Source organism: Achroia grisella, unplaced genomic scaffold (assembly GCF_030625045.1).
Source record: "Achroia grisella isolate CSIRO2021 unplaced genomic scaffold, CSIRO_AGI_Agris_v1 utg149, whole genome shotgun sequence".
Lineage (NCBI taxonomy): Eukaryota > Metazoa > Arthropoda > Insecta > Lepidoptera > Pyralidae > Achroia > Achroia grisella.
In genome coordinates this window covers 1,563,915-1,587,188 of record NW_026712644.1, presented here as the reverse complement: position 1 = coordinate 1,587,188, position 23,274 = coordinate 1,563,915, and the positions used below count along the sequence as shown (strand labels likewise).

The 23,274-nt window shown below is 42.6% G+C and overlaps 2 protein-coding genes across 2 annotated transcripts; one reads left to right on the top strand and one right to left on the bottom strand.

Annotated features, from left to right (window-relative positions):
* The first annotated feature begins 4,929 nt into the window (after positions 1-4,929).
* On the top strand, positions 4,930-6,648 carry LOC131840802 (serine/arginine repetitive matrix protein 1-like). Its single transcript, XM_059189000.1, has one exon. It carries the CDS (start codon positions 4,930-4,932, stop codon positions 6,646-6,648), a length of 1,719 nt encoding a protein of 572 aa, XP_059044983.1.
* Positions 6,649-19,011: 12,363 nt separating this feature from the next.
* LOC131840775 (peroxynitrite isomerase THAP4-like) lies at positions 19,012-23,274 on the bottom strand. The gene is made up of 2 exons (XM_059188972.1): positions 22,961-23,274; positions 19,012-20,908 (listed from the first exon to the last, which is right to left on the bottom strand). The coding sequence occupies exons 1-2, from the start codon at positions 23,094-23,096 to the stop codon at positions 20,550-20,552; spliced, it is 495 nt and encodes a 164-aa protein (XP_059044955.1). The 5' UTR covers positions 23,097-23,274; the 3' UTR covers positions 19,012-20,549.

Sequence of the window (23,274 nt, the reverse complement as noted above, 5' to 3'; positions counted from 1 at the left end):
GGCACAGCAATTTTTGTGGCGAAGCGAGGACTGGACACAACCGCTTCAAAAATACGTCATGACACTAGGATTCGCAAATCTCTGTGTACGAAGGGTTCCCAATAAGTGGTTGAATCAGTGACTATTCAAAAGTGCTTATATTAAGTTTATTTGAATAATGTATAGTAGACATTGTCTACGGCACTACAATGGGTGGAGAGCTGTGAACGGGGCAGTTCTAGGTGAAGCGGGGCGAGTGGCGAGCAGATATAAATTATTATTAGTTAGAAATAAATGATTTCTATTTATTAAAACCATTATCAACATAGTGACGAGACGAGACAAATAGGCTTCTGAACCACTGGTTCCATAAGTAGTTAAAGCAATATCAGAAGAGGTAAGTAAATAAATGAATTGTTTTAACCTTTATACAATATCTGTAGTAGATTTTATATGTTCCAAATTCAAATAGAAATACAAGACTTGGGTCACCGAGTAATAGATATTAATCATTTTATATCAGAACCAATAATTTTTTCTCAACAATTATCTTTTTAAGTGCGGATTAACTACAATGAAATTAGTTTCTGAACGTCATAAATTGGTTTGCAATTTGAATTTACATATGTAGGGCGTGTTCAAAAAACAAATGAAACACAGATAAAGAAATAAAATGCGGAGAAATGCTGTCGGCCTTGCATTTGTCCACAACAGCTCGGTAACAAACCTACAATGATTAAAATATCGGAGTACTTAATGAGTAAAGTATAAAACGTTATGAGTATACTCTAAAATACTCTATAAAATATACACGAGTGTCCAAAAAATTCTTCGTCTTGTATCCCATACAATTTGTCAATCGCTCAAAAAAGGCTCGTGTCGATTGGTCGAAAGAAGTGTTTAAAAAATACGATCGCGGTGCTTCAAAACACGTCAAAGACATCGTGACGATCGTGGATTTACACGTATGAGCGAGAAAGTAAACATCAGTTCATTGTATGGGTATTTCAAGATGAGCCAATGTTGTTCGCGCACGAAGCACTTCCAAGCAAATTATCGCCTGTTGTTTTTTTTTTTTCACTAAAAACTGAACATGTCGCAACCGTACTACTAAAACAACGCAGAATATAGTAAATTCTGATTAGTCCACAACCATTTGTTTGCCAGTTGTCATCCAAGACATCACGAAAGCCAAAGAGGGATCACTCTTCACGACGACAATGCCAGCTCACACATCGGTTCAAACAACTGCATTTTTGAGCACTCGAAAGCATCGATTTGATGAGTCATCTGCCGTATAATCCTGACTTGGCACCGAATGATTTTTTTTATTCCACTAAGTAAAAAAGAAACTAAGATATCAACGATTTTCGAGATCTGAAGAAGCGGTTGATGCGTTCAGAATGTATATTTCAGAGATACCTCAATCAGAGTGACAAAAGTGCTTCCACAATTGGTTAAAACGCATGCAAAAGTGTGTAGATCTTCATGGGGACTATTTGAATTGAAACAATAAAGCTATTTTCGATGATTAATATTTGTTTTTGTTCTCTAATCCGAAATATAAAAGGCAACCCTCGTACTAATCAGCGAATTCAAATTGAATAAGATTTTTTAAGCTCCTTAAATTGCATTTTAAAATCCTAAATGACCTCTAAAAACAAAAATAATTAACATTTTAAAGATGAGAGTCGCCCAGTCGACCCTCCTTTGCGTCATGTAGTGCGTAAAACGGACAATTCTCTGATCATTCCATCTCAAACAATTGGTTAGAAATAGGACAAGTCACGGTTACCTTATCAAATTCATAGAGATACAGTTAATAGCTAGATTTGTTATCAACACTTAAGGTTATTTTCATTCTTTCTATGACAGATATGTATATTTACTTATGATAGAGGCTATTCTTGTAAGATCTCAATGTTCCTGTGTTTTTTATGTATATTTTTTTTATTTTACACTAGTTGATGAATGAATTTGGTTATTCCTAATCTGTATGGGGGTGGAATTTTGTTACACAGTGATTAATTTAAATGCAATTAAAAAATTGGGAATGTGATGAAATCTTGCCCTCTGATGTACGGGACGTTACAACTCAAGTTACATGAATTGATTGCGAGAATGAACGCCGGCGAATTTTAGTATTTGATAAGCCCTGAACCAGCGATCTAACGTGGTTATTAAGTAGGTGAAGAACTTGTTAATATTCCACCGAATGTACACATCGTATATAGTCTGGCCATAAATACTGTTACAGTAAAAACTAAACAAAATCTTATATTTAAACTGCCATCAAATTTCGGCAAAGAAAAAAAAAAGAGGCAAACCTGTACATTAGTTAAGCAAAAAGTTACACTAAGCAAGACTTTAGAGGCATGTGGTATAAAAATCTCTACACACAGATCACTTGTTGTCTGTCTATATAAAACACGAAATTCGGACCCCATACTATTTACAAATTAGAGCAGTTTTTAAATACATAATTAAAAATCAAACACTATCAGGAGACCCTAACATTGTTATCACAGGTAATTTTAATATAATACATTGAGACAAGGAAAAGTTAACAATTATTTGCAAGATTTATCCAAATTTTCTACAAGGCGGGACTCATGTATTGATCACACTGTCAGTAATATAAAAAACAACTGCTACAGTTTTACCACTATACTTGTCAAATTATGATACAACAACACACTAAGCATTCCAAAACAAGAATTGTTTATAACGTGACATACTAATGTATGTATATAGTATACAAGAACAAACAACTAGGTATAAGGGTTCTAAAAAATTTAGATCACTCTACTACATGGTATACCGCTCTACACGCGCGACCCGCTCCCGAGCGACCTACTCTCCACCGGGTGATCGCGTCACTTACGTGACGTGGCGGCGTTAAGCCAGCTCGGCGAGCGACTTATTGAATCTCGCCACACAATGCCCACAGCCGGATGCTGGTAACAGCTGAGGTGGTTCACCCCAGCAGAATGCCCGGGTAAGGAGCGCAAGCTCGGGGCCCGTACCCAGCTGTCCACATGGACCAGCGGACGACCCGGTATGTACCAGAAAACTTCTAGCGGCACACATGTTTTCTACAGGGTATTGCCAGAAATGTGAAATGGGACTTTTTTAAATGAAAATAGGAGAGTCTCGGGCCGGAGCTTCTATGTTTCGGTCGAGAACTGTGATTCTACCACACGCCCAATTGCCGCCGGAGTCCCGCAGGGCAGCTGCATTTCGCCAGCGCTCTACGCGACGTACACAGACGACATCCCCACCTTGAGGGATGAGCTCCGAGAGGGAGAGAGGGATGTCGTCCTCGCTCTTTTCGCCGACGACAGTGCCTTTCTTACGTCGTATCGCCGAGCCTACGCAGCCGCTCGCAAAATGCAGCGGCTGTTGGACCTGCTCCCCGAGTGGCTGGATAAGTGGCGTACCACCGTTAACGTGGGTAAAACGGTGGCGCTGCTTACCCGCCCCGGGTGCAAATGCCCGCCGCCCCTCTTACTGAGAGGCCAGCCCATCCAGTGGGAGCGCACAGTGCGTTACCTAGGGGTGGAAATCGACCGGTCGCTGCGTATGACGCCGCAGGTGGACCGGGCTGTTACCCAAGCCAAGGCTGCGCGCGCTATGCTGCGACCGGTCTTGCAATCCCTGCAGCTGCGGACGAAAGTAGGCATTTATAAGACCTACATTCGTTCGCGGCTCACATATGCCGCCCCCGCATGGTACGCACTGTGCTCGGCCTCACAGCGGCGGAGACTGCAGGTCCAACAGAACGCCGCCCGCCCTCCGTCTGTGCACAAATGCCGGACGGTACGTCCGTAATGACGTGATCGCCCGCGACCTCAAGGTCCCATCGGTGGAGCAGTTCGTCGTCCGGTTGACGCGCGCGATGTTCTCGCGCGCGGACAGCGGGCGCGAAGCGCACCTGCGCGACCTCGCCCCTCTCCACGCGCGCCCACCGGACGCCACTCGCGCGCTCCCGCGCGACTTACTCTCCACCGAGTGATCACGTCATTTACGTGACGTGGCGGCGTTAAGCCGGCTCGGCGAGCGACTTATAGAGTCCCCCCCCACGACTCCCCCAGCCGGCTGCTGGGAAGCAGCCGGCTTCCGGCCGGCCGGCAGGCCGGCCGGTAAACGAACGACGCTGGGGTGGTATACCCCAGCAGTATGCTCGGGTAAAGAGCGTAAGCTCGGGGCCCGTACCCAGCGGTCCAATTAGGACCAGCGGACGACCCAATAATAAATAAATAGGATATAGGCTTTCCAGTTTGCTGCTCGAAGTGCTAACCGTTGGTCGTGTGATCCTCTGTGAAATTCCGGTCCGCCGTTGAGTTTCCAGAGTGAGCCCCGCAACGGTGCCCTCCTGCGCAAACTGTCGAGAGCCATACGGTGCCATCCCACGCTGCTCAATTGTGTCCCCGGACTCGATTGCTCAGTGAGAGATTGCGCTAGGGTTGCAGTACAAATTTGTTGACGCAAATTTGACACTGCAATCCACCTGCGAACTCTTATACAGTGTAACCATTTTAACGCTATCCATAGCACTTAGGGTAGCGACACTCCCGTCCTTTTCAGGGCGGTTACCTGCCCTTCTCAGGGCGGTGTTTCTCCCGCCCTTCTCAGGGCGTTGTATTCCTGCCCTTCTCAGGGCGGAGGTCCACAAAGGCCTGACGAGGCCCAACAGCTCCTGCAGATCCTGAAGTGCACCACCGGCCTGCCGTACGCGCCCGTGCGCAACGCGACCGCGAACGTTGGTAGGCTAGGTAGGGACTGTAGGTTCGGCAGTGGGGTTCCAGCCCCCACACTACCCTCTCCAACCCCGCAGGTGTCGCCTCACGGGGAGGACAAGTGCACCTGCGTAAGGTTGGTTGGGGCGCGGCCTGAACCTCCATTTGGGCCATGTCGCTTTCCCATATTGTTCACCCTCTTGCAGGGTAAATGTCCCAACGGGGAAAGGACCCCCGCACAGTTGTGCGTCGGGATCTCGCAGACCCGACGAAAATCGTCCCCACGACGGAACTGGGGACGTTTTATTCTCGCCCAGCACCCAAGGGCAATCCCTCCGCCCTCGCGGGAAGCGGCAATGATGCCGCCGACCGGGAACAAGGCGGAGGGCAAAGGGCCGCACAACCCGGCCCCTCTAAACGGCGCACGCCGCCGTCGCCGCCCATTAGAGGCGACAAGCGGAGGGACACCGAGGAGTCCCCTCCATCTGACCTCGACCTAGAAAGGTCACCACCGAGGCCGCAAATGCGCCTCGTGGACAGGGACTACCAGCCCCTGTCCGTGTCTAGTACCGTGCGGCGATTGTCGCTAACCCCCCCCCCCCCACCGCGCTCACCCTCACCCCCGGCCAATAGCGGGGGTGAAGAAGGCAGGGAGGATGAGTATTACTACGGCGGCGCTTATTCGTCGCCACAATCCCCGATGCCCACTCCCCGCGCATTGCCCCGATCATTCACACTGAACCGGGGCGATTTCGACGCGACGTCATACACGGGCATTCAAACCGACCCGTCCACCGAGTCGGTCCCACCTCCCGTCCCGTCGCCGAGGACGAGGACCCCACCGTCGTTCGCAGCGGTAGCGGCGGGACCGCCTACCCCGACCGCCGGCACAGTAAACGCGCCGGTAGCGTCGGCCCCCCCCCAACCCACGGGGAGTGAAGGGCCTGCCACACAGGCGGCGAAATACCCGCCAATAGTGGCAGAGAGGTTGCCCAATTGGACCCGTCACTTTACAAACCTGACGAAGGTCCTGGGTGAGGCACCCAATGCTCGTCCCTACGGCACGGGATTCCGGTTTCTCCCGAAATCGGACACAGAATTCCGTGCCGTACAAAAGTACCTAGTGGAGGCCGGGGAACGCGACCCGGCCATAAGCTGGTATTTCTACAGCCTGGCCTCGGAGCTGCCAACCAAAACAGCCATAAGAGGCCTCCCAGCCGATACCCCCATTGACAGCATTGTGGAAGCGTTAGAGCTCAAGGGGTTCGGGGTGCGTCTGGTGCGCGGCATACCGGCGCGCCGCGGCCGCCCTGGGGCTGTGTGGAAACCGCACACAGCCAACGACCGCAAGTGTGCGGTCTACAAGAGGGAGGCCAGGCAGAGGGGCATGAAACCCCGCCCCCCCTTCCCCCCAGTGCCTAATACAGTGCCCAGGGCGCCTCAACGTCGCGGTATACCCACCGCGACGCCGCGCACATACGCGGCGCAAGTCCCCCCGCCAGCGGTTATTGTAGCGGTGGTCGCGGGCGCCTGTCTAATGGCGCCGGCAAACGAGCCGACGCAACGCGGCGCCGGCGCCGCTGCTCCCAAAAAGCGGCGCCGGCGCAGGCGCGCTAAAAGAAGGACCGGCGGCGAGCCAGTGAAGGCGTCAACGCCGATCCCCACTCGCCATGTCCAGACAGCCACAGTTACAGAAAAGGGCCCCCGAGAATTAACAGTAACAACTCAAAAACAGCGGGGCCCGCAAGCCGCGCCTCGCCGCCGCCAGGCGGCGCCACCAGCATATAATACGCCGATTGTGGCTGCCGGGCCGCTATTGGCTGGCGCACAAAACGCGCCCCCCGCACCTCCCGCACCCCAGGTAACGCGCTCGGCGCGCAGATTGCCCGCGACCCAAAAAACACACAAGCGCCCGTCAACAGTGCATTAGAAATGCTTATTAGCCTGTTGACGGAGCTGCTACTCGCGCTCGCGGCCGGCGTAGACATCAAGTCGGCGGCGATAAAAGGATTGGCCAAAATAAACCCGTACACTAATGGTGTGTGAGCTCATATTTGTGTACTGGAACCCCGGGGGAGTGAAGGATAAAATCCAGGACCTCCGTCACCTAGCTCGCACCCAGGATGTACATATTACATATAGCCAAGGCCGCACGCGCAATGCTGCGACCGGTCCTACAATCTAGGCTGCAGCTGCGAACGAAGGTAGGGATCTACAAGACCTACATTCGTTCCCGGCTCACATATACCTCCCCCGCATGGTACGCACTGTGCTCGGCCTCACAGCGGCGGAGACTGCAGGTCCAACAAAACGCCGCCCTCCGTCTGTGCACTAATGCCGGACGGTACGTCCGCAACGACGTGATCGCCCGCGACCTCAAGGTCGAATCGGTGGAGCAGTTCGTCGTCCGGTCGACGCGCGCGATGTTCTCGCGCGCGGACAGCGGGCGCGAAACGCACCTTCGCGACCTGGCCCCGCTACACGCGCGCCCACCGGACGCCACTCGCGCGCTCCCGCGCGACCTACTCTCCACCGAGTGATCACGTCGCTTGCGTGACGTGGCGGCGTTAAGCCGGCTCGGCGAGCAAAATATGCCTCCCACCACATCACGCCTATAGGCGCCTGCCGAAAAGCAGGCGCCTTCCGGCCGGCTGGCAAGCCGGCCGGTAAACGAACGACGCTGGGGTGGTTCACCCCAGCAGTACGCCCGGGCAAAGAGCCCTGCTCGAGGCCCGCACCTGCGGTCCGCAAGGACCAGCGGACGACGTCGACCTGAAAATAGGAGATCGGCTTTCCAGTTTGCTGCTCGAAGTGCTAACCGTTGGTCGTGTGATCCTCTGTGAAATTCCGGTCCGCCGTTGAGTTTCCAGAGTGAGCCCCGCAACGGTGCCCTCCTGCGCAAACTGTCGAGAGCCATACGGTGCCATCCCACGCTGCTCAATAGTGTCCTCGGACTCAATTGCTCGGCGGGAGATTGCGCTAGGGTTGCAGTACAAATTTTTTGACGCAAATTTGACACTGCAATCCACCTGCGAACTCTTATACAGTGTAACCATTTTAACGCTATCCATAGCACTTAGGGTAGCGACACTCCCGTCCTTTTCAGGGCGGTTACCTGCCCTTCTCAGGGCGGTGTATTCCCGCCCTTCTCAGGGTGGTCTATCCCTGAACTTCTCAGGGCGGAGGACCACAAAGGCCTGACGAGGCCCACCAGTTCCAGCAGTTCCCGAAGTGCACCACCGGCCTGCCGTACGCGCCCGTGCGCATCGCGTCCGAGAACGTCAAAAGGCTAGGTAGGGTTGCTAGGGACTGTAGGTTCGGCAGTGGGGTTCCAGCCCCCACACTACCCTCTCCAACCCCGCAGGTGTCGCCTCACGGGGAGAATAAGTGTATCTGCGCAAGGTTGGTTAGGGCGCGGCCTGAACCTCCATTTGGGCCATGTCGCTTTCCCATATTGTTCACCCTCTCGCAGGGTAAATGTCCCAACGGGGAAAAGCCCCCCGCACAGTTGTGCGTCGGGATCTAGGAGACCCGACAAAAATCGTCCCCACAACGGAACTGGGGACGTTCTATTCTCGCCCAGCACCCAAGGGCAATCCCTCCGCCCTCGCGGGAAGCGGCAATGATGCCGCCGACCGGGAACAAGGCGGAGGGCAAAGGGCCGCACACCCGGGCCCCTCTAAACGGCGCACGCCACCGCCGCCGCCCAGAGGAGGTGGTCGCCGGCGCCTGTCTTATGGCGCCGGCAAACGAGCCGACGCAACGCGGCGCCGGCCCCGACGCTCCTAAAAAGCGGCGCCGGCGCTGACGCGCTAAAAAGACCGGCGTCGAGCCAGTTAAGGCATCGATGTCGATTCCCCCACAACATGTCCAGACGACCACGGTCGCAGACAGAGGGCCCCCAGTAGCAACGGTACCGACCGAAAAACAACGGGGCCCGCGAGCCGTGCCTCGCCGCCGCCAGGCGGCGCCACCGGCGCATAATATGCCGATAGTGGCTGCCGGACCGCTATTGGCCGGCGCACAAAAAGCTCCCCCCCACCTCCCGCACCCCGGGCTGCGCGTTCGGCGCGCGGATTGCCCGTGACAGAAAAATACACACAAGCGCCCGTCAACAGTGCATTAGAAATGCTGATTAGCCTGTTGACGGAGCTGCTGCTCGCGCTCGCGGCCGGCGTTGATATCAAGTCGGCGGCGATTAAAGGATTGGCCAAGATAAACCAGTACACTAATGGTGAGTGAGCTCAGATTAGTGTACTGGAACCCCGGGGGAATGAAGGATAAAATCCAGGACCTCCGTCACCTAGCTCGCACCCAGGATGTACATATTATACTCCTGGGTGAAACGAAGTGCAGTTGCAGCGAGTGCAAAGGAGACGTTGAGGGTGCCTAACTACCACGTGTATAGACACGACGAAACGTCGCCGACGGGCTACGCGTATCGCGGTACTGCGGTACTAGTCCGCCGGGACGTGGTCCACGTGGAGTTAGAGCGCCCCGATTTCCGCGTTATGCGCAGCACAGGGGTCCGCATCAACGTCGACGGCGCGGAACTGAAGGTCCTGGCAGCATACCCCCCCCCGGGTCCCGAATTTTTCCCCACCCATATCCGGAACGTTCTGGATGGGAGGAGCCTACCCTGTTAATGGGCGACCTCAATGCGAAGCACACGGCTTGGGCTTCCCGTCGTGATTCGCAGGCGGGTCGTAGGCTCCTCCGGGACTCACAAGTCCATGGGTATGAGGTGTTGGGGCCCCCGCACACCCCACCCACATACCCGCAAATCCCAACCACAGCCCAGACGTTCTGGATATTGCCCTAGCGCAGGCTGTGCCCTGCCCGGTGACACTGGAGGTGCTGTACGACCTCGATACGCAGCACCTCCCTGTCCTAGCCACGCTTGACCTTGAGTTGGGGACTTTTTACGCTCGCCCGGCATTGGCGGGCGTACAAAATGCGCCCCCTGCACCTCCCGCACTCCATGCGACGCGTTCGGCACGCAGAATGCTCGCGTCCGCAACCAATATACAAGCGACCGTCAACAGTGCATTAGCTTCAGAGGCGGCCATTCGACGACTTTGCAGTTGACGCGCGTGCTCCACCACCTTGGTATCGAGCACAATCGTGGCCAAAGGAAGAGAGAGATGTCGTCCTCGCTCTATTCGCCGACGACAGTGCTTTTCTCACGTCGTCTCGCCGAGCTAGTTTGTTGCTTGAAGTGCTAACCGTTGGTCGTGTGATCCTCTGCGAAATTCCGGTCCGCCGTCGAGTTTCCAAAGTGAGCCCCGCAACGGTGCGCTCTTCCGCAAACTGTTAAGAGCCATATGGTGCTATCCCACGATACCCAATAGTGTCTACGCACTCAATTGTTCAGTGAGTGATTGAGCTAGGGTTGCAGTACAAATTTGTTGACGCAAATTTGAATCTGCAATCCACCTGCGACTGCTTATATAACCATTTTAACGCTACCCATTGCACACAGGGTAGCATTCCCGTCCTTTTCAGGGCGGCGGGCGGTTATCTGCCCTTTACACGGCGGTGATCCCCCCGTCCTTCTCAGGGCGGTGTAACCATTTGGGCCGTGTCGTACTCCCACTTTGTTCACCCTCTCGAAGGGTAAATGTCGCAACGGAGAAAAGCCCCCGCAAACCCCCCGACAGGGGGACCCCCGCACAGTTGTGCGTCGGGATCTCTCAGACCCGACAAAAATCGTCCCCACTACAGAACTGGGGACGTTTTACGCTCGCCCAGCACCCAAGGGCAATCCCTCTGCCCTCGCGGGAAGCGGCAATGATGCCGCCGACCGGGAACAAGGCCGCACAACCCGGCCCCTCAAAACGGCGCACGCCACCGTCGCCGCCCATAAGAGGCGACAAGAGAGGCCACAATTTCGCCTCGTGGGCAGGGGTCATCAACCCCTGTCACAACCTAGTACTGTGCGGCGATTGTCGCCCCCCCCGCCGCCGCCCCCTCCCCCCCGGCTAACAGCGGGGGTGAAGAAGGAAGGGAGAACGAATTCTTTTACGGCGATGCCTATTCGTCGCCGCAATCGCCTGAGCCCGCACCCGCGCATCGCCCCGTTCGTTCACATTGAACCGGGGCAATTTCGATGTAACATCGTATGCGGACATAATCACCGACCCGTCCACCGAGTCGGTCCCACCTCCCGTCCCGTCGCCGAGGACGAGGACCCCACCGTCGTTCGCAGCGGTAGCGGCGGGACTGTCGTCCCCGACCACCAGAACGGTGGCCGCGCCAGTAGCGTCGGCCCTCCCCCAACCCATGGGGAGTGAAGGGCCTGCCACAGCAGCGGCGAAATACCCGCCAATAGTGGCAGAGAGGCTACCCAACTGGACCCGCCACTTTCAGGAGCTGGCGAGGGTCCTGGGTGAGGCGCCCGATGCCCGCCCCTTTAGCACGGGATTCCGATTCCTCCCAAAGTCGGATGCGGAATTCCGTGCAATACAAAGATACCAAAAAAATCGCGTCAAAGTCGCTCAAAAATAAAGGTCATGTTGACTGTTTTTTTCGATTATCGTGGTGTTGTGCATTATGTATTATTACAGCCAGGCCAAACAGTCAACAAGGAGTATTCTTTAAACGTCATGCGTCGATTGCGTAACGCTATCCGCCTAAAAAGGCCGGAATTATGGAAAGACAATTCATGCACCATCCCATACTGCACTCTTAATTCGTGATCATTTCGCCAAAAACTCAATCCATATTATTCCGCAACCACCTTATTCACCTGATCTGGCGCCGTGCAACTTCTGGCTGTTCAGCAAGCTCAAAAGACCGCTCCGGGGATACCGTTTTGATACAATAGAGGAGATTCAAGCCGCAGCGAAGACGGAACTGAAGGCCATCCCAGAAAGTGACTTCAAACAGTGTTTCGAAAATTGGAAAATCCGTTGGCATAAGTGCATTGCATCGGGAGGGGATTACTTTGAAGGGGATGAAATTGATTTGGAAAAATAAATAAGGAATTTTCTAAATAAATATAATGTAACCTTATTTTTTGGACACAGTATATATTTATATAAAGATAAGAAATCAAATTTAATGCGATTGTCTGGTTGACAGTGTTATTTGGCGTTGGCTGAAATTTATGTTCGACATGTAACATTATGGCTACCGGTGGCGACGCAAATGGTGGTTTTTCCTTGTCAAATTCGAAGGGATGTAATGTCTACACCCCCTTTGAGAAGGTAGAGGGGGTTACTAATTATGCAACATGGAAATTTCAAATGAAAATGACACTCGTGATGGAACATCTTTGGTATTGTATTGAGGGCGAGGCAACAGTCGACGCCAGCAAGGATTTGCGCACACTTGCTCGTATCTGTTTATCAATTAAATCCTTGTGTATACAATATGTAAGAAATGCTAAAACAGCCAAGGAATCTAGGAGTTCCCTTAGTAACATTTTTGAAGACAAAGGATTCTATCGTCGTGTCATGTTGTTAAGAAAGTTACACAGTGCAAATTATAAAGATTTTCATAATATGGACTCGTATATAGAATACATTACGAATATTGTACAACAACTTGCCAATATAGGCAGAATAATTGAGGATCAGGAGGTCGCAGAACTTTTATTGAGCGGTCTATCACAGGAGTTCGATGTTTTGGTTTCGAGTTTAGAATCAGCCACAGGGACTGGTATGCTTACAAGCGATATAGTTAGAACGAGATTGTTGCAGGAGGAACATCGTAAATCTAATAATGAAAAAGGTGATGATGTAGCGCTTATAACAAAGCAACGTAAGAAACCTATCTGTTTCTTCTGTCAGAAGCCAGGATACGTGAAAACAAAATGTTTTAAATATAAGAAAAGTGCTGATAAATTTAAGAAATCGGAAGCATTGCTGGTAGCAGCAAAGTGTTATGCTGCTCTACAGAACTCTGACTAGATAGTGGACTCGGGAGCAACTGCACATATGTGTAAAGACATTAAGTGGTTCAAAAAACTAAATAAGTGTAAACAAAGTGTTTCTGTAGCGGATGGTGCTACTCTCACATGTTTAGGTCGTGGTGAAGTCAGTATTCCAATGAAAAATTGTAAATGTCAAATTGTTACAGATGTAATGTTAATACCTAGTCTCTCAACAAATTTAATTAGTGTCAGTAAATTGAGTGAGAAGGCTATTTCTGTTATTTTTGAAGAAAATAATTGTCATGTTTTCAAAAAGGAATCTTTGATAGTATCAGCGACTAAACAGGGTGGGGTTTATGTTTTAGACATTGTAAAAGTAATCTGTGGTTCTTCCGGTTTGTCTCTCTGCTTCGTTCGGTGCTGCGCCTCAAGTCCATTGATATATATTTATATAAAGATAAGAAATCCTGTTGTACATTGTAACAAATAAATAATAATTGATATCTACTACAACTGCCTGAGTAAGTCTGCATTATATTTTTCACCAACAAGCTGGGATTACTTCCATGAATCCTCCTCAAATTCATGACACAGAGTCCGAAGAGTGCGATTGTAAAAGCATGTTTTAATACTTGTGATTCATATTTAGGAACAAAAAATAACACAAACTCATAATTCAACAAAAACCATAATACTCTATATATTGTTATAGACTCAAGTTGTTACATAACTATCAATCATAAGACTCGTGGCACCTGAATTGATAACCACACGACCAGACTGTTGTGCATATATGGAAGTATTGATGATTCTACCGCATATTTAATAAGAGCCTATGATTCAGAATTAACTTGGAAAAAGACAACGAAATACATTTGTTAATTTCATATTTTTAACTATTTATTTCCTTTTTTTTTAATTCATCATCATGACAAATCCTCCTATTTTTTAAAGACAGTACACATGGAGAGCCCGAGCATTGCGATTGTAGCTTAGGCATGATGTTATAATATTTGTAAATTATATTTGGGCACAAGAAATAAAATAAAATACAAAAAACCACAAACTCAATCAATCAAAAACCATAATAATATAAATGTAGTTATAACCTCAAGTTAATTTTAAGAAAATAATATCAATCACAAGACTCGTGGCACCTAAATTTATAACCACACGACCAGACTGATGTGCATAGATGGAAGTATTGATCATTCTAGCGCCTATTTAACAAGACCCTTTCATTCAGAATTGACTCAGACGATGAAAACGAACTACATTTATTCATTTCATATTTTCAACTATATATTTCATATTTTTATTGACAAGTTTACAAATATGTGCCTTATATTTTGTAATTTTCTTGGATAAATATATATTTGATTATTACAATTTTTTCGGACTACTCTAATGCTGTTGACCGCAACTGGCCTTTACAGCTTCACAGAACGATAGGGGTACGAGTGCAGATGGCCCTCCAAACTCGCAGACTTAGAGACCGTCTGACGGATACGACTTTAATCGGAGGGCACGTCTAGGGGTTCAAACCTCGACTCAGGCCGTAGTAATATCGATCCCCGTTTGAATTAGACGGGGGATCGATCGGAGGAGCTACAAATATATAGAAAGTTTCGTTATATATAATTTAGAATTATAGATATACTGGCTGGCCAGTTGAAAAATGGCAACTGTCACCGGCTATGAACTTGCATCATTAACAACAAAGACTACACTGTAAACACTTATGATCTTGTGCTGCCATTCCTAATCCTTATTACACCTCCATACTACTTTATTTATTTGACATATAGGGGGTATCCCCCTAACACCGGACGGCAGGTAGTACCGGACAAAACACGTCGAAACATGAAATATTGCTCTTATTAGCGCTCGTGTAGGGAAAGATCTAGAACTCAACTGACGGAAATCCCCCGCAGCGCGAGAGGCGTCAGTCTCGTCTGATACGTTACAAATTTTGGGCGAGAATACTTCGTATCGAATAATATTAGCAACATCATAAACCACCACTAAGCGTGAATAAAATAAGTGTAGTGCTTGTGGTTCAATCATTGGTAAGTACGCTTTACATTGATATACTTTTTTGACGGATATATTAACAAACTTTATTGTAATCTAAGTTTTACTACTGCACGATCTGTCCCTACGTCCGTACAAGACCAAAGTCCCGAGTATCGGACAAGTATATTTTGGCAAAATAATGTGGTTGTTCTTTGTTACATTCTTTGTAACTCTACTATTTATCTTTTCAGATTATTTGACATAATGGAGAAGAATAAAAAAGGTATTTGGAGCCCAAATTATTTAAAATTAGCAATTGACAACGTATTAAAAAAATACAATTAGAGAAGCTTCTGAACACTTTTTGGTATATCAAAAAGCACTTTGTTTGACATAGTAAAAATATTGAATTAGGGTAAAGAAGCTGCTCTAAGACCTGTTATGGGGCGCTTTAAGAAAACATTCTCAGAAAAATATGAGAAATTGCTGGAAGATCACGTTGAATATTTAGCTAACCGTTGCATGCCTCTATCTAAGAGTTACGAGTTTTTAAAGCTTAGCTGACAATCACAAATTACCACATCGCTTTAACAATGACAAAAAATATTGCTGGAAAGCATTTTTATGATAAATCCATGAAAAGACATCCTAAATTAAGTTTAAGAACAGCAGAATCTACGAGTTTAATGCGTGCTGTTGGCTTTAATAAACCCCAAGTTGATATGTTCTTTGTAAATTTAGAAAAACTTATTAATAAACATAACTATCGTAAATCGAATATTTTTAATTGAGATAGAAACAGAGGTCACATCTGTGTAGAAACATGAGAAAGTTATAGCAGCAAAAAGTATAAGACAAGTTGGAAAATTAACATTAGCAGAGGACAATTTATTCCCCCTTTTTTCATATTTCCCCGACAAAGAATAAACGAGCGTCTAATAATTAATGCATTACCAGAAAGTGAAGCTGTAGCTCAGCCTAAGGGATGGATGAATAATGAAATATTTTCAAAATGGTTGTTACACTTTGTGAAATTTATTAGACCGACGAAAGAATCACCATTTTCTTGATTAGCACCCCACCGCATACTACACATAAGTTACAACCGTTAGACCAGTCTTTTATGAAGTCGTTCAAAAACGCTTATAATGAACGAGCTAAGAGAAGTAAAATCAAGAACACAATGTCGACAAATCACAAAATTCTTAAACAAATAACGTAATATCTATATATAAATGACTACACTAGGCTCCTTGATTATGTAGCGAACTCCTTGATAGGTTTTTATATTATTTTTGATTTTTTTTTGACATATTATTTTTGTTACATTCTATTATATATCGCTGTCATATCAATCGCATTTTCTATATCTCCGTAATTTTCCTCATAAAACTCTCAGTACCTCTCACTCATCAGACACATCACATACCTCCGCTTCAGATTCTTTTTTCCGTTTCCTAACGATTTAATATCAAAGAACAGCATAAAGTTAGTGATCCTACCACAACTCTCTAAACTTCCAATGGATTACTAGAAACATTCTTTAATATTTTTTTATTGTTACTGCATCAATTTATACATTCTCTGGATTGGCTATAAAGAATGAATATATAATATGATTATTACCTTTTTAAATATTGAATCACAAATTCTAAAAAATAAAAGATTACAAATTCTCTCAATAACAAAAACTAAAATCCACAACACAATGGCGACAAATCACACAATTCTTGTACAAAGTTACAAGAGACCTAATATGCATATGTTAAGAACTACATTTGACTCCTTGATTCTTTCTTTCATTTCTCACCACTTTAATATCGAAGAACACAGTATAAATGTTAAAACCACAAATCAACTTTAAATGGATTAGTCGAAATATTTTTGAATTTATTTTTTATTGTTACTGCATTCATTATACTTTCTAGTTTATTTTTTGACTATGAAGAGAGAATACACAACATGTTTGAAACTTTTTAAATCCTATTATGCTGAATAGATTACAAATTCTCTCAATAACAAAATTATTAAGAGAAGTAAAATCAACAACACAATGGTGACAAATCACATAATCCTTGTACAAGTCTACAGAAAACCTAATATTCTTATGTAACAGCCTACATTTGGCTTCTTGATGCTTTCTTCAGTTTCTAAACACTTCAGTATCGAAGAACACCGCATAAATGTTATTGTTAACACCACGACTCTCTAAATTTCCAATGGTTTAGTAGAAACATTATTGAATTTAATTTTTTATTGTTACTATATTCATTATACTTTCTAGACTATGTATTGACTATAAAGAAAGACAGAATACATATACATATATTTTTTTAAATCCTATTATATGGAAAACGAGTAAGATTACAAATTCTCTCAATAACAAAAAGTAAAATCGACAACACAATGGCGACAAATCGCACAATTCTTGTACAAATCTACAAATAACCTAATATCCATATGTTAAGGACTATATTTGACTCCTTGATGCTTTCTTCCGTTTCTCAACCCTTTAATAACGAAGAACACAGTATGAATGTTAATACTACAACTGTTAAACTTTATGGATTAGTTGAAACATTTTTGAATTTATTTTTTATTGTTACTGCATTCATTATACTTTCTAGTTTATTTATTGACCATGAAGAGAGAATACACAACATGTTTTTACCTTTTATCAAATCATAAATACCATAATATCAAATTTAAATAAGTTACAAATTCTCTCAATAACAAAATTACGAAGAGAACCAAACTCAATAACAACAAGAACATGTTTCCCAAAACTTCAGTATCGAAAAACACAGCAGAAATGTTAGTCCTACCAAAAAGCCTTTGAACTTCAAATGTATTAATAGAAACGTTTTTGAATTGGTCTTTTTTTTATTATTACTGTATTATTTATACTTTCCAGACTGTATTACAAATCTACAAAAAAAAACCTAATATCCATATGATAAGGACTACATATACTACTCCTTGATGCTTCTCAACACTTTAAAATCGAAGAACACAGAATAAATGTAAATACCAACAACTGTAAAATTGTAAACTACTAATCCAGTAGAAATATTCTTGAATTTATTTTTTATTGTTACTATATTCATTATACTTTCCAGACTATGAATATTACGAAGAAAGACAGTAGAATATTTTTTTATTTTTTTTGTAACATTTGTAAAAATTACAAATTCTAACAATGACAAAAAGTAAAATCGACAATACAATGGTGACAAATCTCAAAATTCTTGTGAAATCTACAAAAAAAACCTAATATCCATACGTTAAGGACTATATTTGACTCCTTGATTCTTTCTTCCATTTCCCAACACTGTAGTATCGAAAAACACAGTATAAATGTTAAAACCACAACTCTTAAACCTTTAATGGATTAGTCGAAACTTTTTTGTATTTATTTTTTATTATTACTGCATTCATTATACTTTTTGGACTATTTATTGACTATGAAGAAATAATAGACAACATTTCCTTTTCCTATTATATCGAATTCAAACAGATTACAAATTCTCTCAATAACAAAATTACTAAGAGAAGTAAATTCAAGAACACCAAGAACAAGTTTTCCAACGCTTTAGTATAAAAAAACATAGAAGGAATGTTAGTAGTCATACCATTAATGCCTAAACTTCTAATGGATTAGTAGAAACATTTTTAAATTGGTTTTTTATAATTACTGTGTTACTTATACTTATACTTTCCAGACTATGTATTGACTATGAAGAATGACAGTAGAATATATATATTTTTTTAAATCATATATCAAATAAGCAATTCTCAAAAACAATTCTCTCAATAACAAAAAGAAAATCGACAACACAATGGCGACAAATCTCACAATTCTTGTTCAAATCTACAAGAAGCCTAATACCCATATGTTAAGGACTACATTTGACTCGTTGATACTTTCTTCCGTTTCCCATCATTTTAGTATAGTAAACCACAGCAAAAATGTTAGTGGTCCTACCACAACTTTCTAAACTTCCAATAGATTAGTAGAAACATTTTCGAATTGGTTTTCTTATTATTATTGTAATATTTGTACTTTCTAGACTATGTATGAAACTTGACTATGAAGAAAGACAGTAGATTATACTTTTTATTTTTTTAAATCCTATTATGTTGAATCCGAATAGATTACAAATTCTCTCAATAGCAAAATTACTAAAAGAAATAAAATAAAGCACACCAAGATCAAGTTTCCCACCACTTTAGTGTCGAAAAACACAGCAGGAATGTTAGTGGTCCACCATTACTCCCTAAACTTCCAATGGATTAGTAGAAACATACTTTAATAGATTTTTTTGTTACTGCTTCAATTTATACATTCTAGACTATTTATTGACTAAATTCAAGAACAACAAGAACAAGTTTCTCAACACTTATAATATCGAAAAACACAGCAAAATATTAGTGGTCCTATCACAACTCTCTAAACTTCCAATGGATTAGTAGAAACGTTTTAGATTTGGTTTTTTATTATTACTATATTAATTATACTTTCCAGACTAAGTATTGACTATGAAGAAAGACGGTAGAATATATTTTTTTATATTTTTAAGTCCTATTGTATCGAATACAAATAAGATTACAAATTCTCTCGAATGACAAAAAGTAAAATGGACAACATAATGGTGTCACCATTACTAAGAGAAGTAAAATCAAGAACAACAAGAATAAGTACGTACACTTCAGTGTCCAAAAACACAGCAAAAATGTTAATGATCCTACCTTAACTCTCTAATCTGCCAATGGATTAGTAGAAACGTTCCTCAATTGGTTTTTTATTATTACTATATTATTTATGCTTTCCAGACTATGTATGGAACTTGACTATGAAGAAAGACGATAGAATCTATTCTTTATTTTTCTAAATCCTATTATATCGAATATGAATAAGATTAAAAATTTTCTCAATAACAAAAAGTAAAATCAACAACACAATAGCGATAAATCACACAATTCTTGTAGAAATCTACAAACAACCTAATATCCATATGTTAAGGACTACATTTGACTCCTTGATCCTTTCTTCCGTTTCCCAACACTAGTATCGAAAAAACAGCAGAAATGTTAGTGGTCCTACCATTACTTTAAACATCCAATAGGTTAGTAGAAACATTCTTGAATTTATTTTTTATTGATACTATATTCTATACTTTCTCGACTATTAAGAAAGAATATACATATTTTTTACTTTTTTTAATCCTATTATATCGAAAACGAGTAAGATTACAAATTCTCTCAATAACAAAAAGTAAAATCGACAACACAATGGCGACAAATCACATAATTCTTGTACAAATCTACAAAAAACCTAATATCCATACTTTAAGGACTACATTTGACTCCTTGATTCTTTCTTGCGTTTCCCAACACTTTAGTATCGAAAAACACAGCAGAAATGTTAGTGGTCCTATCATTACTTTTTATACTCCCAATGGATTAGTAGAAATATTTTTAAATCAATATTTTTTATTACGACAACATTACACTTTCCAGACGATGAAGTGATTACGAAAAAACAATTTAGAGCATATTTTTACATTTTTTAATCCTATTCAAATAGTTTAGAATTTCTCCCAATACAAAATTAAACCACTGACAAATTCGACATTTTATATTGACCTTTAGACATGGTTACACTATGAAGGCGTTCCCTGAGTACCATAGCAAACAAAATTTTGTAGTTCACACATTGTAAGCTGTAGAAATCAACTACTAAACCCTTATTATTGTAAATATTTTATATATTTACATTCACATAATGACTATATCATATATAGGACAGAGCTCAATGGAGAGAGTTGTAGGAGGCCTATGCGAAAAGTCTGAGTTGTGAAACATAAGATGTACCCCAACCTTGGGGACAAAGATTTTATTACAATAGCTATATCCAACTCAAGATATAACATGACGTTTTAATCAACTTTCTTATAAACAGCCTTCAAATGCTCTGCAAGTGGATTATTTGCAGTTTCCATATGCAATGTTATTTCCAATGTATCGGGTTCTATTAATTTAATGAATCTTTTGAATTTCTTTACTTCGGGCGGTTTGGCGAATGACATTCTTGTAATGTTGACTGTCTCCAAAACAATTTCCTTCTTGTCAATATCTACTATGCCTTCTTCGAGAGACGTGAGACCAAAATTGTGACTGACCACAAATGCCAGTTCATTAGTTCCAGGTTTGATGCGTAGGTAGCCACGCTCTTGGTGCATCGGTGTATTCTTCTCGGGATGTCTTGATACTGATGTGAAGTTGAACATTGGTTGACCTGTAATGATAATTTATTTTCGATTTAGTGTGTGTTAAAGACATATATATACAGTATAGGTTAGTGATGTAATAATAGAATATTTACAATTATATTGATATCTGGAATGTCTAATTAATACAATTTGAAACTAGCTCTAAACATTGCCTTGCCGAAAAGTAGTGTCAGTGATTCAATTGTGTTCTGAAACCATTCAAATTCAAAATATATTGATTCATGTAGGTCAATTACAGACACTTATGACAAGTATCATTACATAATATAAAACAAAGTTGCTGTCTCTGTCTGTCTGGATTTTGAAGCACTATTTTTATAGATAGAATGATTCAAGAGGAGAGTTTTTATATATAATACTTGTACACCCATGTGAAGCCGAGGCGAGTAGCTAGTTTATTCTAATTAATCTACAGTGTATAAATGTGATAGTGTAATAATTACACAATTAGAGGATAGGTTAACATAACAGCATATTAATTGAAGAGCAAGCTTAAGCCTAATCTTAAGTGACAAAGACAATAAACAAAATAAAATCATTTCAATAGCTCCATCTAAGTGCTACTGAAATATACATTTACAAATTTTTAGCACAGGCCTGCATACCATGTCATGTTTATTCATACTAAATACTTCATAATATGTTTAAATTGTAACTACTATGGTATAATAGTTTCCCTTGTCGGGCCTGTGGTAGGCCATGCCGTTCTCATATCGGTTTATACAGCCACGAAAAAAAGCTCTTCACGGACCATTATGCCATAAATCGTCTATAATAGATGCATAGGCTATTATATATATATATATGGTATAATACCTCTATATCCTGTAATTTCACATAACAACTATCATTGGAAGCTACTTGGGGTTAAAATAAATAAAGACAGAGGTGGGTACCTCTGATGTGCTGTATACTGATAACTTTGTAGGAAGTCTAACCCCAATCTCATTTCTGTCAGTTGGTAGTCTTTAATGTTTCTTTACTAAGCAATTTCATGTTTAAAAGTAATGTATTTAAGTTTCTTTATTAATAAATGCAAATCTGGGAGAAAATGCCTCATGTTGTTAAGTCAGCCATATGCAGCTATATTTTTGTATTTGTGTATTAAAGTTTTAATAAATAAATATGTAGTCAACTGCATTAAGTCATGCTGATGGTTCACCAGTGAGCATTATTGTATTCTATACTTAACTAGTACAGTATACAATAAAAAATACATCAGAAATGTATATTTTATTCTAAATATGTGGCGAGCAAGTAACAACTTCAATAGATTAAGTAGGGTATTAGATATTAATTTGTTGTTATAGTTTTTTCCTGATATAATATCTTTAGCAAAGACCATGATGAGCAGGTAATTCTTTGATTTATAAGATATATAAGGTATTTCTAAGATTTATAAGGTAGATCATTATTTAAAAAAGTTTGTTTTTTATTTATTTTTTATTTTAGATTGTTATTTTTTGATATATGAGTTTATGAGTACTTATGATACATACACGCCTCTCATGTTAGTACTGTAATTTATTTTATATTATGTTTCTATCCGTGAAATCCTGTAAGTAGCCGTTCTGATTTAATTATGTTTGTAAATAGCCTTGGTTTTTCGAAAATAAATAAATAAATTTGTATTGTACATTCTTGTATATACTACAATATCTTGACAATCCTTACTAATATAAGTATATCTCAGTATTCCATGTCTTATTGTATACCTTCTTTTTATCTATATACATATAAAATAAAACTACAACAAGAATGAAGATAAAGGGTCGACTTCATCTTCATTCTCCTCATCATAGCTAATTAACCAAGAATTTACAATTGATTTAGGTATTATTCATCATACCGGGAGGTAGGACCATGTGGAGATTAATCTGGAACCAATCTCCATTAGTAATAATCCTCTCACATCCATACCACGTGTAATAACTGTACTTAAGAATGCCGTAAATTGGAATAGTATATACGCATGAAAATTTTCTTATTAAAATATTTGCAAATAATGCCCTAAAACTAACCTACAAATTACGCAGTTGTAAAAAAAATCAACTTACCGATGCAAATAAACTCCAAGTCATCGTGGTATTGAAATTCAGGTACATTGGGGTAGTAACCACGACCTTCTTTCGTAGACCACCGGCCGGCTAACCAAGATACTGCATTTAGAGCTTCGTGAATATTATCCGCCATTTCTTGAATACGATGAGATATCTGCTTCAATAATTCGCAAAATACAATTTTTAATATAGTCACGTAATCACCTTCAAAGTTATAAAGAAAGAAAATTAAACAAAGTAATTATAAAGCAGGTACACAGAAAAAAGTATCGAATAAACGAATGATTTTTATTCGAAAAAATTGATGTTCG